The 26,969-nt window shown below is 39.3% G+C and overlaps 1 protein-coding gene across 8 annotated transcripts in view; it reads right to left on the bottom strand.

The window, feature by feature from the left end:
* MCC (MCC regulator of Wnt signaling pathway) overlaps positions 1 to 26,969 on the bottom strand; it is a 209,081-nt gene that overhangs the window by 57,090 nt on the left and 125,022 nt on the right. For all 8 annotated transcript variants that reach the window (XM_085305365.1, XM_085305364.1, XM_085305368.1 and 5 more), the window contains 3 exons: positions 16,450 to 16,563; positions 7,969 to 8,111; positions 708 to 844 (listed from right to left, as the gene is read on the bottom strand). In XM_085305365.1, coding sequence (XP_085161491.1) covers positions 708 to 844; positions 7,969 to 8,111; positions 16,450 to 16,563 — 394 coding nt within the window. The remainder of the gene's footprint in view (positions 1 to 707; positions 845 to 7,968; positions 8,112 to 16,449; positions 16,564 to 26,969) is intronic.

Raw genomic sequence — 26,969 nt, forward strand, 5'->3', positions numbered from 1 at the left:
TAACATCTGCTTATGCTTATCTTACAATCATGTGCTTTTTTGGATTATGACCACTTTTTTGTACTTGCAAGTTCTTCAAATGATCAATAATTGTGCCTGGATGCTAAAACAGATGAAATTCTTAAGAAAAGATACTTGTCCTCTTAGTTCTTAACCACAAAACATTACTTACAGATTGTCTGGAGGTTGTCTCTCCTTGCGCTGTATTTGAATGGCTTAGGTCAGATTTACCCTAGTGTAAATCCAATTGAATAGTTCATCTCCATACAATTCTTTGAAAGGGCTCTCAATTTTCAAAAACTAAAGACATCTTTTATAATGAGGTTGCAGAAGGACTAGACAGATAGTTCCATTCCCCAGGCCTTCTCCTCCAACTTCTAGTTAGTCTGCAATTCCTTTCCAGGGTAAGGCTCCTTCACTGGTACAGAGGTCAGGGATGTGCATAGCTTCCCCTGCCCCTTTCTCCCCAAAATTCATAATCTGTCCCGAAGACATCATTCCCTTTTAGACTCTGTACCTAATCCATACGAAGGCATGGAGATTACTTCAAATGCAAGTTCACAGCTGTGCAGAAGTTCTAACATTTGTTTTGATTAACACGGCCTACATTTCTCTATTTCCTCACTAAATGTTTGACTGGCATGTCAAATGATAGGATGTCTTTCTACTACTAGAAAGCATCACGTCTACTAAGAAGTGCAACTCACCCATGTCTGCAGTGACCATGGTGGACTGATTCTCTGGTACTGAAACAGAATTCTGGTCCATGCTGCGTGAGTCATCATTGACCTCATGCTGGCTTTGGCTGAGCTCTGACCGCAGCTCCGAATACTCATCTTCCTCCCTGGGAGAGAGCACAAAGGCACTTATTTCAGACTTGTAATCAGAGCAAGGATACAATCCACAAGAGGGTAACAAGGTTTCATCCATCTGATCGAGAAGAACTTGTACCCTTAACCACAAAGCAGTTTCCCCTGCTCTACACCAGTAATAACCACTTGTGTCTGTCTTCAATTTCTTTATTCCCAAGGTCTTTATTAYTCCAGATCACCATACAACTGAACAATGAGTGGAACTTGGGGCTTTTTTTCATATATGTATAAGTGACATGTGCAAGAAGGATATAAATTGCTTTGCAGTATCTCCTATCTGACTAWTCTTAATCTGCACAGGCAGCTTGTGACCCCAGAGWGGACTTGCAATAACAGGTTTTGGTCTGTCTCTCAGTTTGAGCCTGCTATAGGCTCATGTGCTAAGCAAGCATACACCTGCATGCACCTACACGTGTGCATCCAAGTTCTCCCAGGGACAGGCAGGTTTTCATTTCTCAAAAGCAAGAGAAGAGAGAAACGAGTACAGCATCAAACTGCTGCAGTTACTGAGAAACTAACAGCCTCAATTACCTGGGTTCTAACTGTTATTTGTCAAGCTGGTTCTACCAAAATAATTTAGGCCATAGAAGACTAGCTAAAGCTAATGAGCTTAAAAACTTAGGGCTTTTCCCTCCTGTCTCCACATGAAGTATTCAAAGCACTGGGAAAGAAGATAAGCAAATGAATAATTGCTTTGCCTGAGAACATTTGTAAATATTTTTCTTCTTTTGATCCACTTGCTGATTTGACTTAGAAAAATAAATTTTACCTCTATAATGATTATTTTGAACCTGAGAAAATCATCAGTTTATACAGGTGCAGAGGCCCTCTGATAAGCGAGCAAACATCTCTCTCTCTCTCCCTCTCCCTCTCTCTCTCTCTCTCTCTCTTTTTTTTTTTACACATTAAGTCAAGTGCAGAAGTTCATTTTGCCACAGTTTAAGCAGAAGAGTGGATAAGAAGCACAGTGTGAGAATGGAGTTGTCTGGATTTGGAGGCAGCAAGAAACCGAAAAGACCTATCTGGGGATCTGCAACTGGGAGGAGCAGTAATTTGTAATCCAAATCTGCTGTGAGTGCACTGTACAGTGATGAGTATTTCATGCAGAAATTTTGCAGGATTTAGCCTGAAGGTTTGAGTGGATTCACCAGGCAAATTAGCAGAGAATATAGCCCATACACACAAGAACACTGATTGAAAAAAAAAAGTCTTCTATCAAAGCAGCCACGAGGTGACAACTGACCAGGACAATTCAAAAAAGGGAATTTCAGCCAAGCAAGGTTTCTGAAGCTACTGCGATGTAATTTCTTTAGGAACAACTATGCTCTTCTAACCTTTTCATTTGCTCTAGTGCAAGGAAAGGTGGACTTTATCAGAAGCAGTTAGCAACAATTATTAAAGAAAAATATGCAGGGCAACTGGTTGAGACTTAGATCAAAGCATTGTCTTTAAGGTGCTACGCAATACATGTTTAAGAAAGTGTGAGAACTAAATCATGAATAGCAGGAATTAAAACAGAGTAACAGACACATAAGCATGAGTTAATGTTCTATGAATAAGTTAATTATTAACCACAATATAAGCCAACAATAATTAGCTTCAGACAAAAACAATTACTGTGTACTCAAAGAGTTGCATTTTTTTGGGGTCTGAAGGTAATTCATTTTTTCATTTATACATCAGCCTTCTCTACAATTAGTCCTACATCTTAAAATCTAAATACCTCTGCAGAAGGATGAGAGGCTGCACTGATCAGAAAATGATGCCTGCCATACACAAACAGTCAGTTCTCACCACGCTCCTTTTGGCTCTCATTGCAAAACTCTTCCATCTAAAACTCAACACAGCTTGGTCTAGCTGTGTTCTTTTACAAGAAGGTCTAGCTGTCTTCTTTTTTTCATTTTAAAGGATTCTCAGTATCTTGGGGCATTTGAAAAGTATGTTATGTGGTAGCACTTGCACCTTTCTGTGGACTCAACTCAGAAGCCAGTTTTTCGATGAATGCATGCTTCTAAGTCTCAAGACCTGTCTAGAAAGATCAGAAATCCATTTCTGTAAGCAACAGCAAGGTCAATTGGTTCCTCCACCTGCAGCCACTTAGGGCACAGACTGAGGTCTGAAGCACTGGATGATTTCATACTTCAGGTGCCAGCCGTTTTTCAACAACCRTTTAACAATTATTTTTTTAAAGCATTTTGAGACCTTCAGCTAAAGAACACTACAGGTTCACGTGCACTGCAGCCCACGGACTGAGTGCTCCCTGTGTATACACACTTGACCTCTCCCTAAACTAGCTGTGAACAAAGGGCACTACACTCGAGACAGCAGGGGACTGAATCTGTCCCTGAAGACAGGCGGGGCTGGGCGCTGCGTGCTGAGGCCAGCACTCGCACCCACCCCGCTGTCTGAATGGAATCCGCACAGCTTCAACCTAGCTTCGCTTCAGAAGCTATAAGCACACCTCTAGGTCACCGTGTAGGTACACCTGAGTGCCATGTGTTATTTCTTCTGATGCTGTAGTCTGTTCACTCTCCTTCCTCCTCACAAATCCTAAGACAACCTATTTTCTGAGTACGTTTTATTTCAGATTCAAAGCCGCAATTCCAGACTAATGGTTTTGCAGCAATGAGCTACAAAATTCTCAACAACTSTTTCAAATAACCCTTAGCAGGCACTAATAAGCAAGAGAGGCTATGCCCTTCCGGTGTTGTTGCTTATTACTTCTAGAGTTGCACTGATGTACCCAAACACCAGCTGCTTTAGAATGTAAAGCAATTTGATCTCTCTCCCCCTTTTACTTTTGCTGAACACCAAGATGACATCTAGGGAAGACTGTCAGTGACCGGCCTAAGTTATTTCTGCATAAYTGGATTGATTATAGATAATTTTTCCAGCCAGTTACATAATTAAGGAAAAAAAAAGAGAATTTGAGCTTGAATCAATTTACAGCAATAACCTAAGCTTCTGAAGTCAGGAATATTCACCTTTGATAAAGACATAATTCCCTGTTAGTACACTATTATGCAGTTTGTAAATTTTTTGTGTGTGTTTCAGAGTTATGTCATCAGGGTGTATCCTTTATATCCAAATATTTACAAATAGGACTGCTGCAATTGGGAAATTCCATTTGACTGTCTTATAAGCTGTGCACACTTGGAGAGGAAGAGGAGGTAGGCGTACAGCAGAACTAGGGGGAACCTTCCCACCTGCCTCCTTTTGATACATTAACAGGAGCTCAGAGCCTGCACTTTCTCTGCACGARCATCAGACTCTTCACCCCAATTGTCTTGCTCAGAAGTTGACTGAAACTCTGTGACTTGAGTTTTACAACAAATTTAAGCCAAATACAAGCCACCTCTTCCCATCCCTCCCCAATAATGTAGACCAGAACAGTGAAACGGGGTCATCCAATTACAGTTTTCCAAGAGCAAACAGAACCAAGGTTTATGACTTCAGATTACTCAGTTTTATCCTCATCCCAGTGGACCACTTTTCAGCATCCTTCCATCCCCAAGTTGCTATCTTCTTGAACTCACAGAACGTAAATTCTGCATTAGGAGKCTTCAAGATCTAAGCAAGTAAGCAAGCTAGTCTACTTGCACTGTACATGAAACTCTTTTAGCCCTAATCAGTTACAGCTGGATTTCTCTCTTTTTCTTTCTTCTTCCTTTTTTTTTTTTTTTTCCAAGTGAGGGTGAGTTTCCAAATCAGCTGAAGGGTCCAGAGCAACAGCAGGGAGATGAGACAACTGCAGATGAATGTTGGCTTGCTCCCATAACCGTCATGACTTCATTTGCATTAGGGAATGCTGGAAAAACATAGCACACATGGAACTTGTTGTGCCTACGAAATGCCTAGCAAATCTAGAATATCACCAGAAATTTCTAAAATACTCCCTTCGGGTTATTAAGAATAGCTTATCAAATATACCTGCGAAGAGACACAGACATCGACRTGACTAAAGCTCTCTTCTACAGCTGTACTTGCTGAACCATGCAAGCAAGAGCCATTGCACTGCAAGCTGTGTAAATCCCCCTGAGATCACCTAATGCTCTTAAAGAAAAAAAAGAAGAACTGAATGGACAACATTAATTAGCTTATTCAACCTGCCAAAACTTCTCAAGCTGTTCTAATAGCTTATTCTGACTTGAATACTCTTGCTGCTTATGCTGCTTGCTTACCTCAAATCAATAGATGCTAACTTAAAGATACTATGGCTTCAAGTATATAGTCAAATTCTCTCTGTGAAGCTCTGGCTTTATCTAATTGTTTCCAGAATATTTCTGTTTATTGGGAGGAACCATTAAGAATGTCATAAAACAGCAGTACATCTGGCTGCATGTTAGTTTATTTTTACAGCCTAAAAACTATACATGAAAATATGGAACAATCTCTGCGTCAGTGCTGAGGAGACACTTTATTCTGTAGTTAAAACAGATTAAAGCCCTACAGAAAGCCTGTATTTTGTGATATTACAAGCAAAGCCTTATTTCAGTGTAATCTTGCAAATATCCAAGAGTCATACTAAAAAAATTAAAAATAAAATCCCTCTTGTATTCTGATTTAGCAGAAAGCTGTAAGTACTGAGGCCCTAGATTAGCCATTTTCCCAGGACTCTTTCTCACAGAACTGTTTTGTTCCAGCTCCGTAGCTCACATCCCCRACAGCCAAGGGTGGAGCACCATGAGTCACACCTGAGCAATTACACTATCCCTGTTCTGCAAGATGCTACATCTTTTAAAGAATGATGCAAGAAGATCCTAAAGTAAAATTACAGAAAGTCCCAGCAGGAAGTATTAATATCCCTTCTTTCAGTTATCTTTATAAACTGGATGGAATCTCTCCAGTTCTAYCTATTTGCCATTTGTAGGAAGAACATCCCTTTTCCATTCCCCAAAAAACAAGTTATTGGGCTGCCACAACACAAGTTACGCCAATCATTAAAGGAAATAAAACCACAAACTTCATACATGTTCTTCCTAACAAAACAAGAACAAAAATAAAAAGAGGAGGTTGCTCAGCAGTCTGAGCAAAATGAGTTTTTGTATGATATGACCAAATGGTCGGGCACAAGAGCGACTTGGCATCTGTTGAGGTAGTATTATTCCAATGTCTTCAACAGTCTGCCCCGCTCAGCAGCAACTGCACTTTCGTGAGAAGCAGCATGCACTTAGCACCAAACTCAGTTTTAACTCTGCGTGCCAGAGTTGACCTTTTTTTTTTTTTTTTTCTAATGGATGTGGCAGAACATTCACAGCATCCACCAAATTCCAGCACTTCATAATTGATATGTAACTTGGCATTTAGCTTGGCCCAAGGACTCATCCAAAAATCTCTTGTGGTTATTAAGTAATATTTTTCAAAATTTTAGCGGAGTTTTCCCACTTTTCAAAGAAAATATCAGCACAACTCTGATATTTCCCATATTTTGCTCTTCAGCCAGCCTTTTCAGCCAGTAGAATTTTACCAGGAAGCAAGATGGGTTGGGTAGCTAGTACCATTTTGAAACAAAAGGYGACTAAACAAAATAAATGAATCACAGAATGGGTAAGGTTGGAAGGGACCTCTGGAGATCATCTAGTCCAACCACCTTGCTCAAGCAGGGTCACTTAGAGCACGTTAGACAGGGTTGCATCCAGGCGGCCCTTGAAGATCTCCAGAGAAGGAGACTCCACAGCCTCTCTGGGCARCCTGKKCCAGKGCTCYGTCACTCTCACAGGGAAGAAATTCCCCCTCAYGSTCAGGCRGAACTGCCTGTGCTTCARTTTCTGCCCATTGCCTCTTGTCCTGTCACACGGCACAACTRAAAAGAGTTTGTCCCCATCCCCTTGACACCCTCCCTTCAGGTACTTGTACAYAYTGATAAGATCCCCCCTCAGTCTGCTCYTCCCCAGGCTGAAGAGGCCCAGCTCTCGCAGCCGTTCCTCACAGGGCAGGTGCTCCAGCCCTCTGATCATCCTCGTAGCCCTACGCTGGACTCTCTCCAGTAGCTCCATGTCTCCCTTAATGGAATGGAAGGTTTAACTGCAGAATTATCAAGCGTGAATGAATACTGAAGCATAGCGATTTTTTCAGAGAAGTAAAATCAGATTAGAACATCTTTACCTGAAAAATATCACCATGACTATCACCAGTTACGACCATTAGATTTTGCAATATTTATCTTTTTTAAGTAAGATTAATGCCATGTGATTCTATCATTAGTTTTATACGGTATACATACATAATGATATTTTCTATTATTTATGGTACAGCAGTTTTTTCTTGGAAGCATGCAACTAATATGCAAGAAAAAATTCAAAAATGGAAAGAGCATTGGGTAAACTTCACCTACAAAGGTGTCAACTTTAATTGCACATTCTCTGGAAATTTCCCAGATTCTAGTGGCTTACATACATCCCCACAAATTAAGCTTTAAAAAGCTCCTTCTTTCTTCTAGTCTGATCTTCTCTAGGATGAGAATAATGGCTAAAAACACGTGAGGAAAAAMAAGTATTTTCCTCTAGTCAAATGCAAAAGTTTATTTGAAAACTGTAACAAGTCACTACCTAATGTAATGCCCCAAGCTTTGCAGTTCCAAGAACAGAACAATGTGAAGTGTATCATTTTGCGTTTTGTCACAACCGCTAGCACAAGTTCAAAATCTGCTGAAATCCGTATGACTTGTATTTCTCATCAGAAGTGATCTGGCTTAGGCCGCATGTAGGATACCGCAGAAGAAAAGTAAAAACAGAAGTGCAGTTTGGGTGGCTACATCTTTCTTTTTCTAGCTACTGCTATCACTTACTGACCCCTTCACATGTATATTAAGCTAAAGGAACATCTAGATGGCACAGTGCAGTTCTTCACAGGAATCACTAGCCTGAGCAGAGTACGTTTCTACCAACAAGAATACAGTGYTTTTTATCCTTGGAATGACACAAAAACCTTACAGAACATTGGATTGTGCCAAGAACACATGCTCTAATTACAGGCAGCTATTTAGTACCAGTCATAACARGTTTAAATAGCTTAAAGTTATTATCAGTTTATATTTACAGCATATGTAACACTGCATTGCTGAATTTAGCCCAGAGTTTCCGGGGCGCTTTAGTACCTTATTGTTGTTCCTTGTAGTCGATCAATCTTCTTATTTAATTCAGCAATGATACTGTGCAGCTCTGTGATTCGTTCCTCGTAGCGTAGTGTTGTTCGTTCCTGCACGTCTTCGTGCTCTCTCATTAGGTGAGATTGTTCACACTAAAGCAGAGAAGCAAGRGTACAAAGGAACAGGAAGGGTCTTAAAAATAACTCCACAGAGACAAGATACAAAGCGAAATTGCACAGCAGTAATGGCTTTCTTACTCATCAAATCAACATTGCCTTAGCAAGAAAAAGGACAGGTGCAAAATATTGACTGATACACACAAGTATACAACTGGCAAGTTTTTAGGAACTGAAAGACTATGCAGTGTAATTTTACTGTTGTTTTTTAAACATATCAAACAGCTGCCCTTCCTGCCTGAATAAAAACACCACCTGCAACTCAGAACAGCTCTCTCTCTATATGTATCATCCTGGAATCTCTGTGAGGTTTATGATRCATCAAGAGTCTTTAGAGGTCTTCCCAACATTGTCTGAATTAGAAGAAGTCCTAAAGCAGAAACAGTATTAGGATAAACGAAAGTAACCAGACTTTGAGATTGTGACACATCACCAGCTTTCAAAAGTAACATTCCCTTTCCTCATACCCTTTATACAAACAAAATCCTCTGACATGATTCCTGACCATCACACAGACTGACCTCTAAGATTTACTCTCTGCTGTCTGTCTATATATTATACCTTACGCCCCTCCTTGGTCATCTTTTTTCCTCTATTATTGCAAGAACAGTTCTACCAGCAAAGTCCTCTAGTTCTCACTACATATGCCCTAGGTCTCAAAATCCATTCAAACAGAAAAGCAATGTATATTACTGTTACAGGCTAACATCATTTCAGAAAGTTACAGCAGTCAGACTTGGTACATTGGACACTGTCACAAAAAAACAATGTTACTTCCAAACAAGAACAGTCTACCACTAAAGGGTAAAAAGTACCTTTGATCCCCCATATATTTCATCTCAGCTGAGTATTTCTTCCTAGATTGTGAAATACAGCCAGTTCTCTTCCCCTGTCATTCTGGATGCAAAAGGCAGGATTGGACAAATTAATTTAAAACCAGGTAAAACCCAGAAAACAATTCTTCTGCATTAGGAATATTTTTATTAGCTTTTAAAAATAAGATCCTATTTTTTTTAACATGTATATTCTTTATACTTCTATAATGAGATGTTTATTATTTTAAYATTTAAATGACTAGTCTGCTGCTTGGCTTTCATCATGAAATCCTCTTTTTTCTTTCCAACAGAATTTTAATTCCAGCTTCTCTGCCATACTCCCAATGCCAGCAGCCACCACAACTACAGCCACTCAACAGTGCATGCTCCCTGGAGTTATGCTTGGTAGCAGATTGGAAAGAGCAAGATGTCCAACCCTCTGCTTCTGACTCCCTGCAGGAATCAGTCCAGCCTCCTTGCAGCCACACAACGGCATGTACTGTGCTGTGAATAAAAGAAAACTCACAAACCAACCAACAGTATAAAACCCACATCTGTTAATTGAAGACCTGCAATGTAAGATCCTTAGCAGCATTTCTGAAAGCTGCAGCTCAAAATAATATATGAAATCCTCTAACATTGTTGCACCAAAATTTGTTTTTCCAAATTAAATAAACACTCTTTCTAGGGGTAATGCCCCCAACCTTTATGTCATACATATGAAACTTACACCTGTACCAACAGCTATGCTAGAATTTTCATAATTTGCCACCAAATTTTTGGGCCCATCACATTCAAAGCTTGAGAACATAATCTGCACAAATTTCTTCTTTAATTTGAAATCTATACTGTGCTGCAGTAACATTTTCTTTAACACTGTTAATGGAATTTATTTCAATATTTTTAAGTTCCAGAAATACACACTTTCAAAGATAGTGGCTCCACGCATCAGAGCACCCTTCCACGAGCAGGAACTAAATAGTAGCTCTTTTATATATTTATTTTTCTATTTTTCCTAATTCATACTTTGCTTCAGGATTATTGTGGATGGGTCTTTTCTTCCTCTTTTAACTTTAGGGGAACATGCAATGACTTTTGCATCATGAATGTAACCCACATACATTGTGATAGGTAACTACCATAAGAATTTACCTCACCTACCATAATGAAGATTTGCAGCGTGAAGGTATTAAACTGTTCTTCATTATTTTTGGAAGAAGATGCAGAGGAAAGAGATATCTATCCCTCCCTTTAGCAACAGAGTAAATATCATTGTTTTAAATATAACCATAGGCTTATTACCAGAGTATAACAGAAATCTTAAAACCATTTAATCCATAGTACAGGATCTCTCTCTCCATAAAAGATCAGATCCAGACTGCACTAAATTCTGAAACAGATTTCATCCCTGCTATACAGTTCATGGACACTGTCCCCAAATCCCATTCTGCAGTGGTCTTCTAGGTTCAAAAGCACGAGTTTCAGTCAAATGCAATTTCATTTAGATCACAACAAATACAGTGCATTTTCACTCTCAAGAGCGAGGAGTCACATTTTAGAAAACTGATAATATACACCTGGCTTTTAAGGCTTTATGTTGACTACCTGACATGGTTATACATGTATATCATAGTGTCTCTTTATTGCAGGACCTTCATTAACTTATTTCTCAGTTTTCTGTCTGTATCTTATCATTGAAGAACTGGCTGAAGAACTACTGCTGCTTTCAAAGTGCAAAAATATCAGGGAGAAAATGTTTAACAAAAGTGTTAGAACAAATTAAGTGCAATAAAAAAGTTGCTTACTCTGCCTTTCTAAATCTGAATTTCCTCTGACACACTGATGCCCACAAACACTACCTAAGCATTATCCAGATCAATGAATTATGTGCACTGTTTTTTCTTTAAACTCAAAAGGCTATTTCAGATGGAGTGTGTAACAATTATTTTCAGACAATAAATATAAAGCCTGTCACAATAGATTTCATCTTTCTAAGCTGTGCACTGAAAAGCAGAATATTGTTTATCTTGACTGAAGATATACAGACTCTTGCTAATGGACCTCAGCCACATTATCAGACTTACTTTCCCTTTTCTCCAGCCATTTCTTAGTCACCATTTTTCAGGATAACAGTCATTTAGTAACAGACATACATTGTGAACCACCAGCAGTCTGGAGATATACAGAGAGCAGCTTCATATTTTATTTTTTTAAAAAATGCTCTCAGCTTATCTGGGGCAAGAGTAACTGGAAAAGGCAGAAAGAAAACCTCTGGGAAAGGCAGGGAGTGATGCTGAGTAGGAGCCTTGTAGCTTGAAGGAGGGTACAGAGTTACTTCTAGTAAGTTCTGGTCAGCTAGGAGAAGTCTCAACTAAAAAAAGGCAAAAGTATCCAAACAATGGAAATACAGTTTAGTATGAATCTCAAAATACAGCAATTAAGAAGTCATCTGGTTAGACAGGTTTGCTCCTTCTTATGCCACATTTATTGAAAGCTTAAAAGGAATAAAAGAAACATGTATGTTCAGTACTCATTGCTAAAGTGATTTTTCCCTGATACTCAGTCTGTTTCTCATCCTCTTTAATGTCTGCATCTTTTGAGTCTCAGAACAACAATCTGCCACCAATTCCTGTTTCTTTCCAAGGTGTACATACTTAACTCTTGCAATTTAATTGTGCATGTCACACAGTTTTTAAGATAAATACCTCAGAGCCTTTTCCTCATTCTCCTTCCAGGCTAATACTTAATTTCTGACAAATAATGTCTATTATTTACATAGAATTGGACCAATTCACTGGGAAAGCAAATACAGGGATAAGCCACTGAGAGGCTGCAAAAGATGATCTATTGCTGAGGTTAAGAGAAAAGCTTCCAGCAGAGATCTAAATGTAAGTGACCTTAGGTTGGTTTTTGGGATAGACCAGAAAGGTTCTTTAATTATGCAARGAATTAACAATGCCTGGGAAAGCCTTGGCCCAACCTCTTGACGCTGGTTAACAACCRCAAGAGCAACAAGATTCCGAGGGAGAAAGGTAAGAGCAAGTATTCCAACTCGAGCATGCTGTCTCGGCCCACGATGTCACTGCCTATTAACGTACACAAATCCTTAATGCAAGAAACGCTACCACTGCAGTCCTCTGTGTTACCTTCACTGTGCAGAGGACAGCAAGGAAGCACCAGCAGCAGTGCTACAGTAACGGATCCCGCAGTGCCTCAGGCCCTGCAGGAGGCACAAGCAACTCTGGCTGTGACATTAATGAAGAATTCAAGCCATCACAAAGATAAACCTGTCTAACAGGCTCACAGAAGCTAAAAATCGTTGCTCAAATAATTCAGTATTTTAACTTATGAGAAGCAGCAGATTTTAAAGTGACAATCTTCTAACTTTATGTATAAACACATGTCTTGAGCCTTAGTCCCGAAAACAGACAAGGTCAGAATTAAAATTGTTTAATGGTATAATCTGTGTATACTCAATATGGAAGAAGAATACAAGTAAACAGGACTAACCCAGGTGAGGTAAGAACATCACACAACAGAACTATTAATTTCAATGCTGATCTGCAAACAATGCCTTTCTACTTCTAATTACTTAGTTAAAAGAGAAATTGAAGTCTCCCAGTGTTCCAGTATATATCTGTTCTTACATGCCTACACAGCGTTAGTTTTATTCTTATACTGAAAATTTTCCATCCTGCTTTCAATTCTAAATAATTAAGAGGATGGTAAGGAATTATTATTGCACTAATGGAACTTAATGCTGCTGTGACACAGGCTTCACTACTCTTTGTCTAGAGTTCTTTTTAAATCCCTAAATTACTAGGAATAAAGCACAAAGAGTACAGAGAACAGAACTGCCTTCTGAAAGAGATGTAAGGGTAAGAAAAATGCAGCAGGTGAAGCACCTACTTCTGCTGTATTTGCTGAAACGTCCAGCATGTAGTTAAATCTTGTATTTTTCCATAAAACTTTAGAATTCAGTGACACAGGATGTTGCAAAAGCCAAGAACATAAATGGATTAGAAAGAAGATTAGATAAATCCATGGCAGATAGGACCATGGGGGACTATGAAGTATGACGCAGTCTCTGGCTCAGGAAGTCCCTAYGCTGCTGATGGCTGAAAGATGAGGGAGTATGCTGGGGGAGGACAACCGTTTGTGTGCGTTTCTTATGCTTTCCCCTCAGACATCTGCTATTTATCATTACCAGCACCAGGACATAGGGTCAGATAGCACTAGCAGAAATCACTACTTTTCTCCCCACGACCAYAGAAAGATTTTGAAAAAAGACATTAGTTGCAGTTGGCCAGTACTTTCCAGCATACTTCATTCAAGAGATCAGTTCAGTGCCAAACTGCACACCAATACAAATGCATAGACAAGGAGGTCTGCTGTCACACTGAAATAATACAAGGACATAGGCTAATGCTACAGCAGGGTCGCYACAGGCAGCAGTTCTGGAGATCAAATCTACCATGGTGCAATAACCAGAAATCCTGGCTTGTGCGAGTCAGACCCACTGAAAGCAGCACTGGTGCCTCACACTAGAATAATACACTGTGTTTTGTTGACCCATGAAATGCACCTTAGATCACAGTAATGACAGTGTGTGTGTGTTTGTGGGGGGGAAGACCCAGCAGTCATAACTACCTTTCCTCTCTGATGATCCTCGTTGGATAACACTCTCAGGAAATACAAGATGAAAGGATCCAAATATTAAGGATCTTGTCACCAAGAGTAACAGGATCTTCTGTTCATCCTGGGTATACACACATTTATTATACATGACTAGACAAACACAGTCATATCATAAAATGCTCTTTGGGGTTATTATATAAAARGGTTATCTACACATGAAGTCAACAACCTCTGGCTGTTAGGAGGGCAGTTATTATACTTGTCTTCACTATTGACTGTTGCGGGACCAGGACACTGAACAAGATGAAACCTTGGCCTCATCTGGTAGGGCTACACTTACCAGTTTCTATGTCTTCTGTTAGTACATAAAAGCACCTCCCTTGAATAATATCAGAAAGATAATCTACATTAGTATCAGCAGGAATGTAAGCAGGGCAAAAGTAGAGAACATAGACTTTTCTGTGTCCCAATCATAACAGCAGCTGAAAAATTGGAAACAGCAAGTTATGCTGCTATAACAAAAATAATCTGCCTCCCCACACAGGGAAGGAGGACAGAGCAGGGAAGCAAAGGGCTCTTCATTATAAAGAGCAGCAGAGGAGAGCAGGAGTGCAGGCAGGCTGCCACTCTAGCACGCCTCCGCTACCTTGTGTGCCTGGGGGGGCCACCTAGGCCCAGTATCCCTGCACGACTGCTGCCTATCAGGAACGAACAACACAGGTACGTCCACATATGCCCTTGATTCCTGCTCTCTCTACTCCATCAAACCATTCAAACCATCAGTTACTTGCTTTTTATAAAAATTCTAAGCGTGAGCTCTGCAACGATCTCTCTTGACCATTTGCCATCTCCAGTTCTTTTACCAGATTACCTCTGTTCTGCAAATCACTAAACCTTTCTTCCAAAGTGTCTCATATGTCTCATGAAATGATAGGAAAGTTGTTACCAAAATATGGTTTGTTCCWGAGAGAGCTTAACATGTCAGTGGAGCAGAAGCCAGAGCTGCTTTYGTAAGTCCAAACACAGAAGAGAGATTTAATACTGATCCACCAGCACCTGAATATGGTTACGCAGAACCTCAAATTTCCCTTATTTAATTTATGCCTTCTGAGCCTCTGATGCCCATTAGTGAGAAAGAAATGCATTAGGTTGTAGAGAAAAAAATGACACATGATATGATACGCATTTGGATGATCCTCAGTGGAGTGGGAGGAAAAGTTCAAAAAATTATGCTAAATGGAGCATCTACTTGAAAAAGGAAGCGATGTAGTTAGAAAAAGAAGAAAAGATGGGGYGGTATCACTAGAGTCTGTCTCAGCACTCAAACATAGCCAATATATTGAATGTTTGAGCTGTGCTTATTTAATGATTTATTCCTTATGATGGATTACATCTTCTTTTAAAAAACTGTCACACTCAAATGATTTTCTATCCATTTGAGAGCTTTTAAAAAGGAATTTGAAGAGAACTAAAAACATTAAAACTTTATAGGAATTGCTCATTAAAACACAGTTGTGACAAAGTTTGTAACCAGTCTCAACCGTATCTCAGATAACATTAAAAAAAAAAAAGGATCTCAAGATTATAGTTGACAAATGACTCAATTTGAACTCCCAGTGTGACTCTGAGTCATATATCTAAGGAAACAAAAGAATGTAATAGTGTTGCATTGATGAACCGCAATAAGAGTATTATTTACAAGTGTATGAATCCTAAAGGTAGCTTAAAAAAAAAATCAGTAAATGCAGACAAGGGCCAACATACAGTTGAAGGACTGAAATAAGACTTAAAATGTAGGCTCCATAAACATTTCTACATTTGGCTTGAGTTCGAGTAACCCTCATTCTTTTTATTAAATGCTTCAGCATACATACACAGTTACAAGCCCCCATCAAGAGTATGCCGAATACTAAAAGACTCTAAATTGATGCAAGTAAGTATAATAAAAAACAGTGAATGGAAGCTGAAAAGAAACAATTTAAGTATGTTTTAATGTCTTTTTAAAAAATCTAACTAACAATGAAACAATCAGTTTCTTGCTGCTCTCAGATGGGATGCTTTACTGGACAAAATGTTTTGACTGGCTCTAGGCAAGCGTAAATGACTGAAAAACAATAGTCTGTGATTCACTAGGTGATCAGATATTCCTTTCTCCTTCTAATCCCATTAAATTCAAGTATATGTTTTGAATCAGTTTTTAATTGTACAGTACTTATAAAAGGTATTTCCCAGAATGACAATATCCAAAACGAAAAGTTTTGTCTATAGAAGAAATAAAGACAAAGAATAGTTCAGTTTTGAAAAGACTTCGKTTTTTTTTAAGAGCTGAGAAAGAATTTCAGTTCAGATTTTATTCTTATCTAACCCTTGGCTTTCCACTGACAACATTTTCCAAACAGATGCGTAGAAAACGGCTTTCTAAAAGCTGAACTGAAATCATAAAACCGCTTCTCATATACCACCAAAGTACTGCCAACAGACACTAAGTTTTTATCACTGTTAATTCCTGCTGTATTTGAATCTGACACACATGAGCTGAAGACAGTGGTCAGTTCCTTACGCCAGTAAGAATACTCTGCACTTTTTTTCTAAGATATTTTAAAAGATTCTCCTTTGAAACAGGTTGTTTTTTGCTGACTTGAAAACGAGACTAATCTATTTCTTGACTTTTTTTAAATAATGCCATCAGCACACAAAACTTAAAAGTATCCCTGCAAGTATACTTCTTACACAGTCTTAACATCTTCTTTCTCATGACTTTAAGTCGTATTTCATCCCCTTGCCAAGTACTGCATCCCTCTCTGAAGGGCAAGGACAACAGAAAACTAAGGACCATTTTCAGATCTTAAACTACAGCTCACCTGTGCTTTTGCCAACTTCTTTTCCAACAGGTCACGCTCCCTTTCTGTTTGTTGTAGACGTTTATTAAGCTCCACTATGTCTCCCTTTAATGATGCCAGGGCTGCTAAATGGAGCTAGAAAACAAAAAAGAAAGAAAAACCAAATTAGCCAATTTCTATACAATGTGTAGCAGTAGTATTTGAAAGGAGAGAAAATATTATATAGCAGTTACAATACTGGTGGTTTTCTGTAGTGGTTAATAGGAATTTTTATACTACAAAAGAGTCTAAAAGTAATCCACATATCACTGAATACTTTTTACACAGAATTCTCTCTCTAGACAGCACACACATTCTTCCTTCAGAAGACAGGCTGTAAGGTGAAGCATAATGTAGTTAGAAATGCATACATTAGTCCTAACATTGGTTTAATAGGAAATAGCTTAAGCCCTGTGTTATAAAAACTTAGATTAAGAGTTGACTCAGATTTGCATTATAAAAAAAAGTGTATCACATTTTAATACCTTCAGATACACAAAGGTTTTCAGCTGGGTAGAGGGAATAGCTCCATTCAGAAGATTCAATTTTACTTTGCAACTAATGCGTACTCTACTTCAAGCTACTGCTTTATATCTGTCATTTTCTGAGTATCAGGTCAGCAGATTTCAATGATTTTAGTTTACTAAAGTTGCAGATAATATCCTTTCCGCAATAGTTTATTTGGATGAAAGATACATTTTATAATTCACATAGAATCACAGAATCAGTAAGGTTGGAAGGGACCTATGGAGATCATCTAGTCTAACCCCCCTGCTCAGCAGGGTCACCTAGAGCAYGGTAGACASGGTTGCATCCAGGCAGGCCTTGAAGATCTCCWGAGAAGGAGACTCCACARCYTCTCTSGGCAACCTGKKCCAGKGCTCCGTCACTCTCACAGGGAAGAAATTCCCCCTCACGSTCAGGCAGAACYKCCTGTGCTTCAGTTTCTGCCCATTGCCTCTTGTCCTGTCACACGGGACAACTGAAAGGAGTCTGGCCCCGTCCCCTTGACACCCTCCCTTCAGGTACTTGTACACACKGATRAGATCCCCCCTCAGTCTGCTCCTCCCCAGGCTGAAGAGGCCCAGCTCTCGCAGCCGTTCCTCACAGGGCAGGTGCTCCAGCCCTCTGATCATCCTCGTAGCCCTACGCTGGACTCTCTCCAGTAGCTCCATGTCTCGCTTGGACTGGGGAGCCCASAACTGGACACAGTACTCGAGATGAGGCCTCCCCAGGGCTGAGGAGAGGGGCAGGATCACCTCCCTCCACCTGCTGGCAACACTCTTCCTAAYGCAGCCCAGGAGACCATTGGCTTTCTTGGCCACAAGGGCACAGTGCTGGCTCAGGGTCAACTTGTCATGCACCAGCTCTCCCAGGTCCTTCTCTGCAGAGCTGCTCTCCAGCAGGCCAGCCCCCAGCTTGTCCTGGTGCTGAGGGTTATTCCTCCCTAGKTGCAGGACTCTGCACTTGCCCTTGTTGAACCTCAGGAGGTTCCTCTCCGCCCAGCTCTCCAGCCTGCCCAGGTCTCTCTGAATGGCAGCACAGCCCTCGGGTGTCTCAGCCACTCCTCCCAGCTTGGTATCACCAGCAAACTTGCTGAGGAGGCACAGATTAACAGATAACTTGTGGAAATATGTATCACAGCAGGATAATTAGCATAATCTATAATTTTTACTTAAAAAAAATTCAGCACTCAGAACTCATTCACACTCTGTCGTTCTCCTGAATACCCCATTTGCTGTTACACTGAACATACGGGTTAGAACTCAGTATTCCRTAGTGACAGCTAAAACTCAGAAGTCCAGAGGGAAGAAACAGCCAGTAATACGAAAGTCTTTCTTTGTAGTAGTAAAGAAACATTCCAAGTTATGTTGGGTGAGGAAACAAAAATGACCTTTCACACTGGACAAAGTAACAAGGCAAACACTGCTGTGCTGCCAAGACTCAGGCTGAAACACAAGCCCTATTTCTAGTCTTCCAGTCAGACTACTTCAGTTTTTCACTCAGACTGACATTTTACTGGGTGGGTCTCTTAAGTTATTTTTATTGTTTCAATTCTAGTCAATCTGCTAATGAGTTCAGTTTTGATATCAACACTGGAACACTTTACAATGCAGGAAGCCAGAAAAACCACAGGTGTCCTCATGTACTGACATCCGAAAGTGGCTGTAATACAGCAAAGAGACGAGATTATTTGGCAACAGCTCCTTCGTATACAGTATTCCAACTATAGAAAAGGCCAATACTGGCTTCAAGACAGAAACAGTAATTGTATAAAGATTCTAGATGTGTTTTCTGCAATTTTTAATACCAGTATAACCAGCTAGGCTAGAGGCTCTGGGCATCCTCATTTGTCAGCTCAGCCTAAAATATTTTTATTACATCAGCTACAAAAGAAGTCATACGCACAAGCAGAGTAATTCGTTTCAGTGTAAATCTGCATGTATGTATTTTTTAATGTTGCAGTAAGTTTAAGAATCTCAAGGCACCTCATTTTTCCAAGTAAAAAACCAAAAATGCAGGCCTGCTTCTTTCAAATGTGCGTGCTGAAATTGCTTAATAAACCCAGACATTCCTTGAATCTTGAAGCATTCTTGGCCATTTGAATAATTTTTTCCTACCACAGGAAAATATGCACTAGTTTTACAGTATGGATAAACAAAAACCAGACTAGCTTTACCAATCTGTTCATACATGACTTCCTCTCTTCAGGAAAGCTGGTGAATGTACAAGCCATTGCTTCACTTTGCTCCTTCTGCAGAGGGGAAGTGTTGCGATGAAGCTCACTAGCTTGTTCATCAGATCTTGCTTCCTTCTCCATAGCCTTCAAACAGTAGATTAAAAAATGGCTACAATTCTCTAAACTGAATAAGCTCATGCTACATAGTCAAGTAAGTATCATTCCCTTTCATACATTAAATTAAATGATCACAAGCTGTGGTTTTAATTAAATACCAGATCAATAATGTTCATACACATGGAGATGTAGTACAAAATGACACTAGTAATTTAAAAATCTAATTGAAAAATAACTTGTTCTGTGAATAGTGGAACTAACGAGGCTGACTTCCTATGGATTTGTGTCTCTGTCCCCTTCCCACACTACAGTCACCAGAGCTCCTCTTCTTGCCCCCAGCACACCCCAAAGCAGGCAAGAAACAGCACAAACTGTGTCTAGTTTTGCAGTGACGCTAGTGCCTCGCCTGACAGCTCCTGCCATGCAGAGTATCGAACAGAGGAGTTACACCAGCCTCCTTTTTAATATACATCTCTCTTCTCTAAGCAACCAAAGGGTTTAATATTAGAAACAAAGTTTATTAGATGTTYTACCATCCAAAATGATCCTTTACTTTCATAGCTTTGGCCCAGTTCATCTCGCGCTATTAAAACAAAAGAAAATTGGAAAAGAGGGGTCCGACAGGATAACACATACGAAAGGCAATGAAATGGCAGACTAGACAATACAAAGTTATCACATACAGAAGAGAGCTGTCTGGAATAATCTTCAGTTTCGTATGTTTTCCCAGTGCACAGAGCAATAGGTAATATGCAAGCAGTGCCTCTGGATACTACTGCAATAAAAGGTAAGCATGGTTAACACAGCTAGTGTAAGTTTATTCTTGGCAGTAGCAAGGTCTCCTCCCCTGATTCTTTAAAAAAAGTTTTGTTGCATAAAAAAAATATTGTTGCATCTTTTGTTACGCTGTGAAAGTTCCCACAGACTATGTTTCCCTGTGCCTGTGTAAACCACATGGCAGGGCCGGAACTGGGATAGGAATCTTCGGATGGTAGTGTAATAAGAACAAGCAAAGATCTGAGCAAAGAGGTATAGCCAACAAAAAAGTCACCCCAGGAAAAAAGAATTAGAAGTCAAATTTAGTAATGCAAGCTATTAAACATGAACAGACTCAATCTAAAAACCTCGACTGGAAGGCAATAAGCAAGTCATTACTGCAGTTCTGAAGTACTGGAGCACTACATGATACGAGAACTGAGGGAAGGGAAGAGAATGGAGACAGCCATACGTCAAACTGCTTTTTTCTCAGCAAACAATGAGGGACAAGGCAGAGTTCCTATCACTAACATTCATATCGTACATTTATAATTAAAGGTGAGCTGCCTCCTAATGGCACAAGACTACAAAACAAATTAAAAACGCAGTAGTTTGTAACAAGTCAGACACCATGAAGATTTCTGTCCGCACTATGCACTGTCCCGAGCCTCCGAGCAACAGCTCCAAGGAGCGCTACAGCAGCACAAGGGAAACAGCTCACTGACAAAGCCTGCATCATTCATAAATTTTATATTGATCTCATACAGCAAGTATCGAATTCTCACATTCCACCTAAAGAAAAACAGTATGTGATGCTGATGCAACCAATCCATCCAACAGACTAGGTAAGGTCAACTCATGCAAAAGTAATGAATTAAAAGAGCACAGATAAACCTCCTTACTTGTTTCTCTACCATTGTCCATGGAAATTAGAATTCTTCCAGTAAAGGAATTCGGGGCATGAGATTAATATAAATATATCACCTATCTTGCACCAGAAGTTATAGTTGCTATGAAATTTACTGTTAGGACAACAGCAAGCTGCTTACTCTAACACATACATACCACATGCTATACCTCGTACTACCCTGCCAGTTCCTCTACATTATCAACCTATGCACAGAATGCAGTCTTTAAAATGCAAACCACTGTAGAGTTAAATCTTGAAAGATATAAAAATTCAAAAAAATAAGTGCAATCTTAGGAGAAGCAAACTTCTCACCTCTCTTCCAGCCTCCTTAGTGACTTTCCTGTCTTTGCCTCACTCCTCCCAATCATACCTGCTTCTACACTATCTCAGAGCACACAAGCATGATTTAATGATGTATTGTTCAAACACTGCTTTTGGTGCTGGGCTTTGTGAAATATTCTACATAAGCTCAGTTAGAATCAATGTTTGCTGGCAGTCAGATCTCCCAAGATTTTTAGGGAAAACAAAAACACAGAAGTAGACGGGACAGCAATGTGAGCTGAGTGACAAGGAAGCAGGAAGCCAGTAACATACCTGTAGTAAACATTGCTGAAAGTGTTTTGATATCACAAACAAAATAAGTGAAATATCTAAAGGGCAATAAAGGAGAGCACTGAGAAAATGATAGGTTAAGGTAAAAAGCACTGCAAAGCATTACAATTACTATTATACACAGCATTTTTCCTGCTAATGTGAACTGTCATTCTGATCACTGAATTTAACCCATACTTTCCTCTTCCTCAACTTGGGACCAGACAAATTAAATCAAATGACTAAAACCAGTCTTATTCATGGCATATTTTTGCTATTTTCAACAGAGCAATTAAAGGGACCTATGTACATCCTTCTCTTTGAGAAATTAGGTAACTGATCTTACCTTTTCCATCTCTTTTCCTGCTTCCCCAGCTACAGTACTGCTGCACATCAGCTCAGGAACAGGTGTTCAGAAATGCAACCTCTAATATAACAAGTGAGCCATAAAAGCATCAAAATCATGGTAAGAAGATACTAATCTTTATACCAATGCAAAATAGTCAAACACCAAACAACCAATTTTTTCTACTCATCTTCTCTTCCATTTTGTCTATCACTTGTGTTTTGCCTTTGTTTAACACAAATAACTCACAGTAAGAATGCTTTTGTGCGTTTCACTATGCCAATTTTAGTGACAGGCAGTACAAGCAAACACACCTGATCAAATCAAACCTTGTCTGGAGTTTGGATTCAGGAATTTTAGTATTTAGGGTGGTGACTGTGCTGTGCATTGCTGATTGCCATTAATGGCAATAGAAAACAACGGCCGGTTAGCCCAGTACAAGCTTAGGCGTGGCTGGCACTAACCTGCTGAAGTGAAAGACCACCTGTCACTTTAACATGTGGCATGTACGCTTAAAACTTGTGCAATAAAGGTACAAGAGGAAAAACTTACAAAGAATAAAAAATATTAAAGAAAGGGTCATACAACTAGGACACATCTCAAAAAATCTTGAAGACAAAAGAAAACCACGGCAAAGCTTAAATAACTTTCATATGAAAGTTGTTATTGTTAGGATACACAGCTAGTGTTGCAGACATTTGCAGTAAAAAAAAAAAAAAATCAAAGGAGTTGTCAAGTTTACTTTTTATCAGGACCACAAATAGCTACAGCACTACTTTAAATAAATGTGTTGATTTGCAAGTGATTGATATAAAAATGTATAGCTACTCTCAACCGTTTATTTTTCTTTCCGGTCTCATACTTTTAATGCCTCCTTTTCTTGGCCATGCTCCATGAAAGGTGCATTTTTATGGTACAAGTGACAAAATAAATGTAATCAAGGTCCATTTCAGTAAATGGCCTGGCAAGGTGGAATGGAAAAAGCTTAAAAGAACAACCGTCTCCCAGAAGTAGTGACAGGACGGCTTGATATTCGCTAGACAATTTCAGCCATATGCTCTCTAGAGCATAACCCTGAAATACCACAGCCAACTGTCCTTTCAGTAATTACCTATGGCAAAGTCAAAATGACTGAAAAAGCAATAGCACCGAATTGCTGGCTGTGCCTACAACTATGCCCTAAAACTGTAGGTTTGAAACAACTATTACGTGCTAATATAAAAAGCTACCAATTTTTTAAATGACATAAGAAATGGACATTTTGCAACTATCATGGTAAAGCAAGTAGGTCATATTAGGCATTAGACAGTTACTCCATATGTTTCTGCAGGATTAAACAAATGATGTGCCAAAACAAGCCAGGATGGAGCCACTCAAATTCTAGCAAATCAAGGAACAAGTGTTCATAAGACATACTTTGTTTTAATCTGAAAAATCTGCGGACATGTTCAATCTGTTTGTTATTTATAAACCACTTTAAATGATTTTTTTTTAACCCGGAAAGCAACATTTCATATACTTCTAATTCTTCACATACTTACGACTATTTCAAACTATTTCTTAAAAAAAGAAAAATAATCAATATTAACTCCTGCCTTAATCACAGTTAAGTGTTTGATAAAGATACAGCACTTGCTTTAAAATATATTACAACATTGTTCAAAATTGTCAAGCAACAGATAACCCAATGCCACCACTGATATTACTGAGAGTAGTTTTAGAACAGCATAAAATGACAAAAAAAGACATATCCATGGAAAGTATCTTTTTTTTGAAAAATTACTTTGACAATTGACACTTGATGAATGAAGCAGAGAGCTAATTTGTACTTCATGAGTCTGCCTGAGGGCAAGACTATTCCTTAGCCTCATCTGAGTACAGGACTTTAGGATTATTTCTATCACAACAGATGCTCACATCTTCACAGGAAAGAAAATTTTGTCTGGTATGTAAAGAAAAGCCTAAATATATGGCCTGAAAGTAACCAAGACAGAAACGTCTGAATGTGGAGACAGCATGGAACAACTGCACTTTGCAAAGTTAACTCTCTCCACATTCTTAACAGCATTACCTGCCTGCACTGCCACCCTGACACCCTCTTGCCAGGTTCTTGCACTGTGTATGAAGGCTCAGCCTTCCTTGTGTCCTCCAGAGGAGGAGGGAGGAAGGTAAAAATAAAGAAGGGGGTGGAAATAGGGGTTTGGGGATCATGCTAGCACAAAACACTGTCTTGAAGTCACCTGCATCTCAACACTTACAGTCTGCAACTGCAGAAGAGTCTGTCTGTAATTCAGAATTTTAAAAGTGCTATTCAAACACCACTATGAAACAGGGAGGGCTTGGTATGTCTACACTATTAGCTAAGCAGGATTTGATTGCTTTAGTTAACATTTTACATGCTCTCCCTCCCCAGTTACTGATAGAGGAGTGTTCTCAGTGCAACTTAAGAAAGACAAGTTTTCTCTCTGTTTTTATCACTTTGGATTGATGGAAAGAGGAAACAGACCTATTTCTTTCCATCCTCCCCTTCTGCCCAAAATATCTAAAGAAAATGAAGGCAGAAGGGAGAGAGAATTATGAATTTCAGTGSAGCTCCTTATTCCTGGTAAATCTCAGGATGTCAAAGCCCTTTTCTCYGCTCCCTTGCAGTTTGCAAGGGCCACCTCTAGGACAGGCATTCCACTCGCCTCAGGAAAAAAAGGAACAGAAAACTTATCCCAAGAAGGCACTCTGCTTTTAGCATTAAGATGACCCACACCCTACTGCTGGATACAACAACTGTCACAGATTGTAAAAGCTCATGCACATGGACTTTTTTTTTTTTTTTTAACAGTCCGACTGTTCATCCCTCACATTAACTTCCTCTTTCACTTCCAGTCTCTGACTAAGAACAATCTAGATCTTTGAAAACAGAGACAGCTGCTCACATGAAAGACACTCAAAAATTAGATACTACTTATTATGTTAATATAATAATAACAACATTCTAAAAAGTATTCCATGGATCTTATGTTCTTTTCAGAACCTCCCAAACAGGAAATTAATCCCAATTTCCAAAGACAAGGCTATGAACTTGCAACAAAGCGGCATTTACAGTGACATAAGGATCTTCATCTCCAGAATGACCTATATGATTTGCTGTCAATGTAAATTTAGAGAGACAAAATATGTCATGCTAGGTGAAATCAGTGGTCCACCAAATCCAGCACTCTGCTTCTGGCATAAGCCAAAAGCCAATGTTTCAGAAGCAAAAGAAGGAACACTCCCCCCACCCCCACCCTCAAACAAAACAAAAATCCAAACAGCTAATCCCCCTACAATGTACTTGCCCAAGTATTCAGAATCTTTAGGAAGAAAAGATCTCTCTGATTCTTGATCAGCTCATGCCCTGAAGATCTTAACTTGTCTGTCAATCCCGTAGCTTCCAAAGCTGCAAATCTAAAGTAATTCATAAACAGAGCTAAACAATTTTTGAGTCTCCAGCTGTGGCAACAAAATCCAGTGGACAAGCACGGAAGTTAAAAAACAAAACGAAACAAAACAAAACCCAATTTACATTCAGTTCAGTTTTTCTTCTTAACTACTCTCACTGCAGACTGCCTCTCTGAACGGTTCAGATTGCCGCTCTGTTCACCTTAGGCCACCTGCCAGATTCACACGGACCGTGAGGGCCATCCTTCCCAGCACTGCCCACACCTGCAATTCAGCCTCCGCTTACACCTTCTCCAGCGTGACAAGAGTTAACCAGTGACCACCCAACTTAAAACAAAGCTGTATTTTTTTAATGCATGTTAGAAAGGTGAAGTACCATAAGCAACGCTCAACTTCTTACATAAGGTTTACCAGCTATCATCCACTGCTATACACATTCCCGGCAGTAAACATCTAACTTGTTAATGCCGCATTCCCAGCTCAGCACCTCACTATTACAGTCAATTCTCGGCACAAGTGACTATCCCCTAGATCAGTCATGTTGTTTTAGGCAGATCTCAGTTGTTTTGTCTGGCAGTCTTTACCAATCAACTAGTTCAAGCCTGGATGAGCAATTTCCCCAAGGGAAATTTACTTCTTCAAACCTGTTGAATGCAAATCCCTAGGCAGGAAAATTACCTGTGCCATAACCTTAGTTCCTGCAGGAAGCTTCTATAATTTTGCTCTAATCACATACAATAAACCTTTGTAAAAAGTTGTTATATTTGAGTAGTCTATGTGTAAACAACATTCAACATATGTCAGCATTTCCAGACTTCCAAAGTCCTGCACCTGTCATTGCCTCCTTTTTCTTATTACCTGGTCAATACACGAGGGAAAAGCTGACTGATTTTACCAAAAGCTTTACAGTTACATTACAGAAGCTCATAATTTAAAAAGATCAAAGCTTCAGTCAAACAAAAATTAAAAGTAAAAACTGTTCTAATGTTTTGAGTTTTGTATGCATAGTATTTGCACCATTCTGTCTCTGCTGTGCCCAAGGCAGCTTCATTCCTTATGAATGCCTTGGACTCTGAATGCCAAATTTGACCCTACGTTTCACCCATGCAATCCTATTAAATAAACAAGAGTTGTATAGATGGAGATGCATCTAGAGCACGGTCCCATAGAAAGTACATATCCCACGAGGCTGTCATTCTCTCCTTGAGTGTAATGTTCTTTGTTTTAAATAAATCAAGTAATGCAAAAACATTACTAATTCTCTAGGGAAGTCAGGAGAGCAAAGGAAGTTGCTTCTTAAGCATTTAATAAAATACATRTTTTAATGTTTATATAACAGATGCACACACATGCACAAATATGAAAGAAAATCAGGGGTCATGGCAAGTCAAAAATTTATAATTTAAAGGCATCATGTGTGTCACAAAACATTCCACTGAACACTCCAAAATGCCTGCATCCTTCTTACGACCTCTTCCACTAAACATACACCAAAAGAGAGACTGTGAACATGGTTCATAAAGAGCTTTCCAGCAACCACTGGCACAGTTATAAATCTACATAATGTTCAGGAAATAAATCTTGTGCTCTCTGCTGCACATATAGGAACATCAATCTTCAGATGAACACAATACAGTACTCCCTTATCTGTTTAAAGTAGGGCAAACATT

Source organism: Rhea americana, unplaced genomic scaffold (assembly GCF_003343005.1).
Source record: "Rhea americana isolate MKP2758 unplaced genomic scaffold, rheAme1 scaffold_22, whole genome shotgun sequence".
Lineage (NCBI taxonomy): Eukaryota > Metazoa > Chordata > Aves > Rheiformes > Rheidae > Rhea > Rhea americana.